The sequence below is a fragment of the Scyliorhinus canicula genome, chromosome 10, assembly GCF_902713615.1.
Source record: "Scyliorhinus canicula chromosome 10, sScyCan1.1, whole genome shotgun sequence".
Taxonomy (NCBI): Eukaryota; Metazoa; Chordata; class Chondrichthyes; order Carcharhiniformes; family Scyliorhinidae; genus Scyliorhinus; species Scyliorhinus canicula.
In genome coordinates this window covers 112400181-112413756 of record NC_052155.1, presented here as the reverse complement: position 1 = coordinate 112413756, position 13576 = coordinate 112400181, and the positions used below count along the sequence as shown (strand labels likewise).

At 44.8% G+C, this 13576-nt stretch overlaps 1 protein-coding gene across 1 annotated transcript in view; it reads left to right on the top strand.

The window, feature by feature from the left end:
* The first annotated feature begins 1724 nt into the window (after positions 1-1724).
* tram1 (translocation associated membrane protein 1) overlaps positions 1725-13576 on the top strand; it is a 37486-nt gene continuing 25634 nt past the window's right edge. Inside the window, exons 1-2 of the mRNA XM_038809587.1 lie at positions 1725-1967; positions 6008-6071. Coding sequence (XP_038665515.1) covers positions 1848-1967; positions 6008-6071 — 184 coding nt within the window. The 5' untranslated portion in view covers positions 1725-1847. The remainder of the gene's footprint in view (positions 1968-6007; positions 6072-13576) is intronic.

The following is a 13576-nucleotide window of genomic DNA, read 5'->3' as shown; positions in this document are numbered from 1 at the left end:
TATGAGAATTGAACCCGCGCTGCGGGTATTGTTCTGCATTACAGGCCAGCTGTTTAGCCCCAGAATAGATATGGCTATGGCAGGGTAGCCCCCTGGCCCAACCCCCCCCCCCCCCCCAACGGTTGTTGGCACTTTCACTCAGGTACTACCAAGGTGCCTGGGTGGCACTGGCAAGGGCCCAAGGGCACCATGCCAATGAATGGAGGGTGGGGGGGGGGGGTGCAGGGCAGGTAAGAAAGGGCCTCAAGGAAGTTGGGGGGGTGAAGGGTGGTGGTCCTGGAAGGGAGGGCCTGTAAGAGGGTGTGGGGGGAGGACAGGGACTACATAGCAATGTGCCCTCACTTTGGGGGTGTGGGGTTGTGCCCATATGAGTGGGGTGTGACACATTGCAAATGGGTGGGGGTCTTACAAGCTACCTTGGAGATCGGGGCACCCTTTCAAAATGGCGGCCCACTCTCTGAGTTTAGCTTCCCAGTGAATTTTTTTTAAAATTTAGAGTACCAATTCATTTTTTCCAATTAAGGGGCAATTTAGCGTGGTCAATCCATCTAGCCTGCACATCTTTGGATTGTAGGGGCAAAACCCACGCAAGCACGGGGAGAATGTGCAAACTCCACATGGATAGTGACCCTGAGTCGGGATCGAACCCGGGTCCTCAGCGCTGTGAGACAGCAGTGCTAACCACTGCACCACTGTGCTGCCCAATATCCTGTCTGATAAACACACTTTGTTTTTGGAGTGACATTCTAAATATACTTTGGAAAGATTTATCCTGTATTTATTTAAAATTTCACGAAATACATGGGAGTCTGGTATTTTGCTTTTGTTTAATCAATATTTCGAGAAATATATGAAAAAAACTAATCAGAATACCAAGGGTGAAATCAGAGCACTGACAAAGAGGCATCCAGACTCGAAACGTTAGCTCTCTTCTCTCCACCTGCTGAGATTAAGTATTTACTATTTTTGAATTCAGAACACTTTGTAGATCAAACTATAATTGTAGGATAATACTGTAGGACACAAGTCATCTTTGCATGAAGGAAGCCCTTATTCATGCAAAGTGTGGCTAATTTGTCTGAAATTATGTTTGAGATAGGACAGTAGAGGCAAAACTGGAATAATTCAAGAGGCACTTCGTTGGCAGGATTTTATGTTTTGATTTTATTCAATTGTGATGTTGGAAGCCTTTAAAGATACTTTATTGTAGACAGAACTATTTCCTCAGTCCGTTTCCGTGCCTATCGTAAACGTAACATGAACGTCTTCTTCAACAACAGTTTATTTCAGTACTGCCGTATTTTCCGACCCGGCACTAAAAACCTACTTTCAACCTGCGTTGAAACCTATCAACTAATAGCTTGCCCTGTCCTTTAGTCACATTAATATGTCTACTTCCCAACCTGTGCTGCAACATGATATCTCCTTGTTCCTGTACCTTGCTTTGTGGTTTTGTCACAAGTTTCTGTGTTCTAATTTTGTCCCAGCAATTATATTTCTCCAAATCCTCAGCCCTTCCCACTTTCCGAAGGCTACAGAACAGTAAGGAGACCAGCTTCAGTCAATCGCTAACATCAAAAGCCCTTCAGGTGAAATTGCTGTTCTTCGGCTGTAAGTGAGCCTGACCAGTGAGTGCCGACCAGTTGTGCCCCGTGTGCACTCCCTTTACTCTACATGACCTGGAGGTGTATACAGGGGCGCTGTAGCGGGAGGGCCCAGCCTGGCCCGCCTCCCTATTCCGGGGGGTGGAGCTAAACCGGCTCCTGTAGACGTGGTACCGGTCCTGCCTGCGGCTCGGGGTCGCAGCGCTACTTGCCAGTGTTGCTGAGGGCTGGGAAGCCGCTGCCATGGGTCTGCGCAAGAAAAGCAAGAACCCGCCGGTGCTCAGCCATGAATTCATCATCCAGAACCACGCCGACATCGTGTCGTGCGTCGCCATGGTCTTCCTGCTCGGACTCATGTTCGAGGTGAGCGGCGGGGATGGGACCAGGGTTTGGGCGGGGATGAGCCGAGCTGGCGCGGGGCTACTCGGTGGGCCGGGCCCGACATTACGTGGCATTCTGCTCTCCTCACTGTGTGGCCGGCTAACCAGGGCCGGTCTACGGCAGTGCCGCCCCTGCCCGGGACACAGTACTCCCAGGCTGTAAAAGTTGCCGGAGCCGCCTCGGCCATACCGAGAGCTATGTCCACACCGGGCTTCCCCCTCACCCAAAGTCGGGCCATTGCAGTTAAGCATTCTGGGAGATGTAGTGCAGTAGTGATGTCACGGCTTTGGCAGTGTGGCTTTGTGGACTACAATCCCCAGTGTTCCGTGCGCGGAGGGCTTCGCTCTCAGGCTGGTTGTGTTGACGTGTACAATTGTGAGCCAGGACCTTCCCCAGCTTTCTGCTTTATGTTCACTCCGAGTTTGCAACATTCATATGTAGATATCTGGATTCATAGATATCCTGCACTTGTTTTAAATACAAGCAAAAGGTATTAAAAGGGCAATAAAAACAATGTGCTAGAAATAATCTGGTCTTCAATATCTGTAGAGAGAGAAAGAGAAATCAGCGTTAACGTTTTGAGTCAAAGCTGACTTCTTCAGAACTGGGTCAAAGGATAATGCAATCTGACCCTAATGCAGCGTTACACTATAATAACTTTGTGTCACTTTCCCCTTGTTCCATTTGAGAAGTTTGACTGGAGACAGCCGACAAATATTGCTGTATGCTTTTCCTAAATGCCTGGCTGATGTAGAAAATTTGTACAGAATCTCAGGGGCAGGCCCTGTATGTTTACCACACTTAGCGTAGGAACAGAACAGACTTCTAAAGCCTTTGCTGGTCCACTTCATTGTTCTCCGATGCAAATACTCACTCTTTTATAATTGCATGGTGGGAGGGTGAAATGTCAGGACAATGCAGAGATCCTTTAGTGTGATTTGGACACGTGGATGTGGGTTTGGAAGGTGCTGCTTAAAGAATCTTTGTGAGTTCCTGCAGTGCATCTTGTAGATGGTACATGTGGCTGCCACTGTTCCTCGTTGGTGGAGTGATTGAATGTTTGCAGAAGGGGTAGCAATCAAGCAGGTTGCTTTGTCCTGAATGGTGTCTAGCTTCTTGAGTGTTGTTAGAGATGGACTCATCCAGGCAAGTATTCCATTACACTCCTGACCCGTGACTTGTAGGTGATGGACAGGCGTGTGGGTGGGGTGGGGTGGGGCTGTATTTGTCCATTTCTGACTCTTTCCTCTTCTTGAACATGTTGTCACCTCCCATACTCCTCTTTCCCGCAACTATACATTTGAAACTCTTAACTTGGTTTCATGCTTCTTCCTTGACATTGAAAGTCTTCCTTCAGTCACACATTCCAGCCTCTATAATCATGGTATATTATCCCTTCTTGACCTCTGAAGCACATACACTTGTCAATAACAACCTGCTCCATCCAACACCTCTTCCAGTGTGCAGCTTAGTGAAACTACCACATCCAATTCTAATCTTACTACTCCAATATAGAAAGACCATCTCCAGTTAATGATAACTTCTCTTCCTGCCTCGTAAACTATTGTTCTGGAGTCCCCTAAGGATAATTCCTCTTCCTAATGTACAATATATTTAGTCTGGTTCCACGTACCTGCTGCTCTGCCTCTGTTGTCTTCTGACTTTTTTTTATATTTTAGAGTACGAATTCATTTTTTCCAATTAAGGGGCAATTTAGTGTGACCAATCCACCTAACCTGCACATTTTTGGGTTGTGGGTGGGTGTAAAAACCACGCAAACACAGGGAAAATGTGCAAACTCCACAAGGAAAGTGACCTAAAGCTGGGATCGAACCTGGGACCTCGACTCTGTGAGGTAGCAATGCTAACTACTGCGCCACTGTGCTGCCCATTGTCTTCCTACTTGAACAAATCAGCCTTGAATAAGCTACAATTTCCTCTGATTAAACATTGGGAATTTTGTTCCATTGTCTCATGTTTCATCAGGCATAATGCAATTCTAGCATCCTCTCTAACATTGAGCTCAAATTCCAATTCTGTATTTTACCCATCAAACATTTTTCCTACATCCAGCTACATAATGTCACCAAACTCAGCTCCTTCCTCAGCCTTCCTCTTACTGAAATCCTCATCCTTGCTTTTTGTAAATTCCACAATCGACTATTTAAATTCTCAGGGCAGCACAGTGGCTAGCACTGCTGCTTCATGGCGCCGAGGTCCCAGTTTCCATCCCGGCTCTAGGTCAGCGTCCGTGTGGAGTTTGCACATTCTCACCGTGTTTGCGTGGGTTTCGCCCCCACAACCCAAAGACATGCAGGGTAGGTGGATTGACCACGCTAAAATTGCCCCTTGATTGGAAAAAATGAATTGGGCACTCTTAAAAGAGATTTTTAAAACTATTTGAATTCACTCCTAGCTGTCTTCCACTTTCCGAAGGCTACAGAACATTAAAGATTCTGCTGTCCACGCTCTATCCAATTCCAAGTGCCATTCCATTCACCCTATACACGCTGATCTAGATATGGTCACTCTCCTGTAGTGACTTAAAGTCTCATCTGCACATTTGAATCCCTTCATAACCTTTCCCCTCCTGTCTCTGTAACATTTTCCAATCCTACAACCCACCATTCCACTAAGCTCCACCACCTCTGCCACGTTTTGTGCACCCTTTGCCCCAGTGTTCATAGCTGTCTCTCAGTTAATCAGGGCATTATGTCCTTAAATTTCACTGCCTCTCCACCTCTCATTCAGATCCCTTCTTTGACCAAGCTGTTGGTCATAGCCCGCATCAAAGGGATTATGCCATTATGAATTACCTTGAGATATCTTCCTATGTTCACGGTGCTGTATAGGTACAAATTGTTGTTGTTCCTTCAGCATGGTAGCACAGAGGTTAGCACTGTGGCTTCACAGCACCAGGGTTCGATTCCTGGCTGGGTCACTGTCTGTGTGCATTCTCCCCGTGTCTGCGTGGGTTTCCTCCAGGTGCTCCGGTTTCCTCTCACTAGTCCCGAAAGACGAGACGAGCTGTTAGGTAATTTGGGCATTCTGAATTCTCCCTCTGTGTACCCGAACAGGTGCCAGAATGTGGTGACTACTGGCTTTTCACAGTAACTTCATTGCAATGTAAGCCTACTTGTGACAATAAAGATTATTAATAACTGCAGTAGTAATGTAAGTTGTACCAATATGGATTTTTAATAGGTTTTTTTTTCTCTGCATACATTTGAGAGTTTGAAAGAGTTGAAGTTTTGTCCCCGAAAATCCTTTCCCCTATTCTTTGGAAGGTGTCGGATATGATTCCACATGCTCTTTCAACCCTGTTAGTTCACCATTGGTTACCATTAATTCACATGCGAGTCCAAACTGTTCAGATTCCCGTACCAGCCTCCCCGAACAGGTGCCAGAATGTGGCGACTAGGGGCTTTTCACAGTAACTTCATTGAAGCCTACTCGTGACAATAAGCGATTTTCATTTCATCAACATTTGACTGCAGAGTCTAATTCTCATTTCACCCCTCGCCAAAACATGCACATGAGCAGATAGTGATCAGTCTGTGGACTGTGAATGCTCTTTTGCGGCCTCGGGAAATTATTGTACCTCAAGCGCTGCTCTGATCAGATTGAGATGATAACTTAAATACTTCCTTCCAATTCTGGCTTACTGATCAAAACACAATTTTGTTCATACACAAGCACATACATTAAAAAATTGTAAAAGAATAATATTGTTTTGCAACCATTGTAGTGCATGTAATCCATAATAATTTAATTACTGCACTGTTGATTGGAAAGTCTGGAGGGAGAAGTTAAAGCAAAGGTTAGAATAGCAGCTGAACTCCAAGACCTGCTTTGTTTTCATCTTCTTGGACTTGCTTCATAGCCATTGCAAAGGAGGTGGAGGTCGGGTGTTGAATTTATGTTATATTGGGTGCTTGCAGATTGGGTACATTTTCTAATTGTTAAGTTATTGTTTCTTATTTATGGTAGCTGAGCTGTTGCTCAACTTTCCTGTTTTGCAGATGACCGCTAAGATGGCTGTTTCTTTTGTCACTCTTCAATATAATGTTACATTCCATGCAGCAGGTATGTTTTTTCACCTTTTTAAATTATTTCTTACAATAATAACTTGCATTTATATACTGCCTTTAACATAATAAAATGTCCCTAGGCTTTTCTCAGAAACGCTAGCAAGAAAAATTTGGCAGAGTTGAATAAGGAGATATTAGGCGGAGGTAGGTTTTAAAGAGCATCTTAAAGGAGGAAAGCGAGATAGAGGTGGAAAGGTTTAGGAAGGAATTTCAGAGCATTAGGGAAGAGCAGGTATGACCGTCAGTGGTGGAGCGCTTAAGATGAAGAATGCAGAAAAGGCTAGAATTGAAGCGGTGCAGAGATCTCGGAAAATTGGAGGAGTTTATAATGATTGGGAGGGGCGGTGTTAAGGAGGGATTTGAAAAGATGAACAAGCATTTTAAAATTGATGCATTACCGGACCGGGAGTCAGTGTGGGTCCGGTGAGCACAGGGATGACAACTGCTCAGATCTTGGTGCAATTTTTAATGCAGCAAAGTTTTGGATGACCTCAAATTTATGGAAGGTGCAAGGTTTTGAGAGCTTTGAAATAGGTGCGTTGAGAAGCAAAAAAGACATTGAGGAGAAGAATTGCTACTGTGGGCCACTGGCCTTCATGTCAGGGTTGTACATTTTAATGATGGTTGTATTTCCTTGCCAATTTTCTCCCGTTTGCATCCTCTTCTAAGTCTATTGCTTCCTTGGTTGAATGTGGGCATTCTTACAAACCTTATTGATTTCTTTGAGAAGGTGACCAAACAGGTGGATGAGGGTAAAGCAGTTGCTGTGGTGTATATGGATTTCAGTAAAGTGTTTGATAAGGTTCCCCACGGTAGGCTATTGCAAAAAATACGGAGGCATGGGATTGGGGGTGATTTAGTGGTTTGGATCAGAAATTGGCTAGCTGTTAGAAGACAGAGGGTGGTGGTTGATGGGAAATGTTCAGCCTGGAGTCCAGTTACTAGTGGTATACCACAAGGATCTGTTTTGGGGCCACTGCTGTTTGTTATTTTTATAAATGACCTGAAGGATGGGTGAGTAAATTTGCAGATGACACTAAAGTCGGTGAAGTTGTGGACAGTGCGGAAGGATGTTGCAGGTTACAGAGGGACATCGATAAGCTGCAGAGCTGGGCTGAGAAGTGGCAAATGGAGTTTAATGCAGAAAAATGTGATGTGATTCATTTTGGAAGGAGTAACAGGAATACAGAGTACTGGGCTAATGGTAAGATTCTTGGTAGTGTGGATGAGCAGAGAGATCTCAGTGTCCATGTACATAGATCCCTGAAAGTTGTCACCCAGGTTGATAGGGCTGTTAAGAAGGTGTACGGTGTCTTAGCTTTTATTGGTAGAGGGATTGAGTTTTGGAACCATGAGGTCATGTTGCAGCTGCACAAAACTCTGGTGCGGCCGCATTTGGAGTATTGCGTGCAATTCTGGTCGCCGCATTATAGGAAGGATGTGGAAGCATTGGAAAGGGTGCAGAGGAGATTTACCAGGATGTTGCCTGGTATGGAGGGAAGATCTTATGAGGAAAGGCTGAGGGACTTGAGGCTGTTTTTGTTGGAGAGAAGAAGGTTAAGAGATGACTTAATTGAGGCATACAAGATGATCAGAGGATTAAATAGGGTGGACAGCGAGAGCCTTTTTCCTCGGATGGTGGCTAGCACGAGGGGGCATAGCTTTAAATTGAGGGGAGATAGATATAGGATAAATGTCAGAGGTAGGTTCTTTACTCCGAGTAGTAGGGGCATGGAATGCCTTGCCTGCAACAGTAGTGGACTCGCCAACATTAAGGGCATTTAAATGGTCATTGGATAAACATATGGATGATAAGACCATAAGACATAGGAGCGGAAGTAAGGCCATTCGGCCCATCGAGTCCACTCCACCATTCAATCATGGTTGATTTCAACTGCATTTACCCGCTCTCTCCCCATAGCCCTTAATTCCTCGAGAAATCAAGAATTTATCAATTTCTGTCTTAAAGACACTCAACGTCCCGGCCTCCACCGCCCTCTGTGGCAATGAATTCCACAGACCTACCACTCTCTGGCTGAAGAAATTTCTCCTCATCTCTGTTCTAAAGTGACTCCCTTTTATTCTAAGGCTGTGCCCCCGCGTCCTAGTCTCCCCTGCTAATGGAAACAACTTCCCTACGTCCATCCTATCCAAGCCATTCATTATCTTGTAAGTTTCTATTAGATCTCCCCTGTTAGATCTTCCATGATAATGGAATAGCGTAGATGGGCTTCAGATTGGTTTCACAGGTCGGTGCAACATCGAGGGCCAAAGGGCCTGTACTGTGCTGTAATGTTCTAACATGTATTTTGTACTTATGAATGTGCATGGCGGATGTTATTTGACTGGGCAGAGGCAGTGATGTAAGTCAGCTGAGCTTCATCTTGTCAACCCCATGTACGTTTTCAGCAGGGATTGATAGCAATCAGGAACTGGAGAGTTGGTTGATTTGCCCCTCTTCCTAAGAGAACTTGGGCCAACTTCAGTATTGCTTTAATATTGCCCAGTTCATTGGGTTGCTTTTTAAATATGGATGCAACACAAAACGTTTTCTGACTTTTCTCAAAGGTGCTAAGTTACCCAAAAGTGAGGCAAGTACTATTTCAAAATGTGTCTCAATTTTAATAATTAAATAAACTTACTTTATGAGGGTATTTTCTATTGAAACAAAGTTCCAATTTTTACCTTTTTAATTTAATGCATTTTCCATCCCTCTTCCTTTTGATCCTAGCAAGAAGAGAAAAGGATGTGATTGATTATTGCACAGTATTTATATATAGGTTTGTGTCTTCATTTGTTGTAGATTAGTGATTATTTATTAAGGGTTCTAATATTAATAGAGGCTTCCCAATGGAGAATTGCAAAATCATTGTTCAGTAGTACTTAATTTTAATCGCAAAGCAATCATTTGGAAGGTCTAGTTCTCCCTTCCTATCGCTTTTCTCTCTCGAAGGCATTGGCTTTCTGAGACACTGCCAGTGCTTCATTTGAGTGCCATTTCTTCCTGTGAGAGCCTTGACGGATTGTGGCAAGCAGCATACCCAAACCAACCTGTCCTCACTGGTATCTACCAGTGGTAATTCTACTGGTTGCTTGATATTGAGCAGAATACACTGGATGGTAATCAAGAGCATGTGTCCTGGCTGACTGTCTCCTCCCTTACCCTAAACGTGGCAGCAGAGATTAGTTAAAGGCAAGGTGTATTTGACCGTGTAATAGTTTTGTTTTGAAGAAGTGACAAATTGGATAAAGGGAATGATGTATGTGTCGTATAAACTCCTTTTCAGAAAAGGTTCTGCTGCTCCCTGTCTTAACACCTTAAGAGAACTGAGAGACATGGGAGTGTAGGAGAACTGAGAGACATGGGAGTGTAGGAGAACTGAGAGACATGGGAGTGTAGGAGAACTGAGAAACATGGGAGTGTAGGAGAACTGAGAGGGTCCCAGGTTCGATTCCCGGCTGGGTCACTGTCTGTGCGGAGTCTGCACGTCCTCCCCGTGTGTGCGTGTGTTTCCTCCGGGTGCTCCGGTTTCCTCCCACAGTCCAAAGATGTGCGGGTTAGGTGGATTGGCCATGCTAACTTGCCCGTAGTGTCCTAAAAAGTAAGGTTAAGGGGGGGGGGGGGGGGGGGGGGGGGGTTGTTGGGTTACGGGTGTAGGGTGGATACGTGGGTTTGAGTAGGGTGATCATGGCTCGGCACAACATCGAGGGCCGAAGGGCCTGTTCTGTGCTGTACTGTTCTATGTTCTACATGAGAGTGTATATATGTGGGCCTTGAAGGATGCAGGGTAAATTGGGGAAGATAGTGCACTTTACAGATGGACATGTAGAGTACAGGAGCAGGGAAGATATTTTAAACCTTTGAGTCAATGATTAGGCCCCAGATGGAGATTGCCCAATTCTGGGTGATCTCAGGATTACTACCAGTGCCACATGCTGGTCAGAGTGGAAATAGGATATATCGAATAAATATGTGGCTGGAAAGATGGTGGAAGTGGGAGGGTTTCACATTCTTGGGACATTGGTATAGGCACTGAAGGAGGTGGGACCAGTACAAACTGTGGTTACACCACGGCAGATTGGGGCTGATGTCCGAGGGGACTGTTTGCTAGTGTGGTTGCTAGAATGGCAGGGGGATAGCAACCTAAGCAGGGTGACAAGGGAAAGAGAAACCAGGGCAGGAATAAACTAAAGAATAATAAGATGCAAAAACGGTAGCAGGGTAATCAAGGGCAAGAGGCAAGTAGGGCCACAGTACAAAGAAAAGTTAAGATAATTAAAAATAGTAAAAATAGGCTTGCCATCGTAATGCACAAATCATTCAGAATAGGCCGAACTGACATCACAAATCGAGATAAATGGATATGATCTCATGGCTACAAGGAGATCAAAACTGGGAACTTAAGGGATATTTGTCCTTTCGGAAGGACAGGAGGAAAGGAAAAGTTGGTGGGGTAACAATCTTAATAAGAAATGAGGACAGTTGTGAGAGAGGATCTTGTCTCGGATGATGTAGAGTTCATTTGGGTGGAGGTAAAAAGCTGCAAGGGAAAGAAGACATTGGTAGGAATAGTGTATAGACCCTCCAACAGTAGCCACATTGTCGGAAAAGGTACTAATCAACAAATAATAGGTGCATGTAAAATGAATAGAGAAATAATGGCTGAATTTAATTTTCATGTTATTTGGGTTGGTACAGGTAGCTACAATAACAAATCCAGAGAATGCAAATTAGTGATAGTTTCCTGGAGCAATATGTCATGGAGCCAAATATGTCATGGAGCCAACCAGGGAGCAGGCTATCTTGAATCTGGTAATGGGTAATGAGGCAACTTTAATAAGTGACCTCAGAGTAAAAGATCCCCTAAGAAGTAGTGATCATAACATGATAGAATTTAATATTCAGTTTTAGAATGAGAAACCTGGGTCAGAAACAACTGTTTAACTTAAATAAAGGGAATTACAATGAAATAAGGGTAGAGTTAGCTAAAATGGACTGGGCGGATAGATTAGCAGGAAAGACAGTAAACCAAGCAGTGGCAGTGATGGCCATTCCAGAAGGTAATTCGTAACTCTCTGCAAAAATGTATCCCAGTAAGGAGGGAAGATTCTAAAAGGATAAACCAGCCATGGCTAATCCAAGAAGTTATGGCGAGCATTAAGTTGAAAGAAAAAGCATATAAGGAGGCAAAGATTGAGATAAATTCAGAATCCCGCAAAGGAGGACTGAAAAGATAATAAAGAGGGGGGAAATAATCTAAGGGCAAATTAGTGAGGAATATAAAAAATTAAGAGCTTTCAATACATAAAATGAAAGAGAGATTTCAAAGTGAAGGTAGGCTCCTTAGAAAATGAATCTGGGGAGATAGTTATAGAATCGTAGAATCCCTGCAAGGCATAAGGAGGCCATTCAGCCCAGGTTTACATCGACCCTTCGAATGAGCACTCTACCCATGCCCACTTCCCCTATTCCCCACTAAGGAGTAATTTAGCATGGTCAATCCACCTAACTTGCACATCTTTGGCTGTGGGAGGAAACTGGAGCACCCAGAGGAGACCTATGAAGACGAGAGGAGAACGTTCAAACACCACACAGGCAGGGACCCACGGCCGGAATTGAACCCAGGTCCCTGGCACTGAGGGAGCAGTGCTAACCATTGTTATGGGGAACAAGAATATGGCAGAGGAGCTAAACAGGTATTTTGAATCCGTCTTTAAGGTGGAAGATACTTGAACAACCCATTAATACTAAAGAATACGGGGGAGGAATTGATTACCAACACCATCACCTGGAGAAATAATATTAGGCAAACTAATGGGGCTAAAGGCAGCTACGTCCCCTGGCCCTGATGGCTTGAATCCTAAGACCCTAAAAGAACAAAGAAAATTACAGCACAGGAACAGGCCCTTCGGCCCTCCCAGCCTGCGCCGATCCTTTATCTAAACCTGTCTCCTATTTTCCAAGGTCTACTTCCCTCTGTTCCCGCCCATTCATATACCTGTCTAGATGCTTCTTAAATGATGCTATCGTGCCCGCCTCTACCACCTCTGCTGGTAAAGCGTTCCAGACACCCACCACCCTCTGCGTAAAAAACTTTCCACGCACATCTCCCTTAAACTTTCCCCCTCTCACTTTGAAATCATGACCCCTTGTAACTGACACCCCCAATCTTGGGAAAAGCTTGTTGCTATCCACCCTGTCCATACCTCTCATAATTTTGTAGACCTCAATCAGGTCCCCCCTCAACCTCCGTCTTTCCAACGAAAACAATCCTAATCTACTCAACCTTTCTTCATAGCTAGCACCTTCCATACCAGGCAACATCCTGGTGAACCCCCTCTGCACCCTCTCCAAGGCATCCACATCCTTCTGGTAATGTGGCGACCAGAACTGCACGCAGTATTCCAAATGTGGCCGAACCAAAGTCCTATACAACTGTAACATGACCTGCGAATTCTTGTACTCAATACCCCGTCCAATGAAGGCAAGCATACTGTATGCCTTTTTGACCACTCTATCAACCTGCGTTGCCACCTTCAGGGTACAATGGACCTGAACTCCCAGATCTCTCTGCACATCAATTTTCCCCAAGACCCTTCCATTGACCATATAGTCCGCTCTTGAAATTGATCTTCCAAAATGCATCACCTCGCATTTGCCTGGATTGAACTCCACCTGCCATTTCTCTGCCCAACTCTCCAATCCATCTATATTTTGTTGTGTTCTCTGACAATCCTCCTCGCTATCTGCAACTCCACCAATCTTAGTATCATCTGCAAACTTGCTAATCAGACCACCTATACCTTCCTCCAGGTCATTTATGTAGATCACAAACAACAGTGGTCCGAGCACAGATCCCTGTGGAACACCACTAGTCACCCTTCTCCATTTTGAGACACTCCCTTCCACCACTACTCTCTGTCTCCTGTTGCCCAGCCAGTTCTTTATCCATCTAGCTAGTACACCCTGAACCCCATACGACTTCACTTTTTCCATCAACCTGCCATGGGAAACCTTATCAAACGCCTTACTAAAGTCCATGTATACGGCATCTACAGCCCTTCCCTCATCAATTAACTTTGTCACTTCCTCAAAGAATTCTATTAGGTTTGTAAGACATGACCTTCCCTGCACAAAACCATGCTGCCTATCACTGATAAGTCTATTTTCTTCCAGATGTGAATAGATCATATCCCTCAGTATCTTCTCCAACAGTTTGCCTACCACTGAAGTCAAGCTCACAGGTCTGTAATTCCCTGGATTATCCCTGCTACCCTTCTTAAACAAAGGGACAACATTAGCAATTCTCCAGTCCTCCGGGACCTCACCCGTGCTCAAGGATGCTGCAAAGATATCTGTTAAGGCCCCAGCTATTTCGACCCTCGCTTCCCTCAGTAACCTGGGATAGATCCCATCCGGTCCTGGGGACTTGTCCACCTTAATGTCTTTTAGAATACCCAAAACTTCCCCCTTCCGTATGACAACTTGACCGAGAGTAT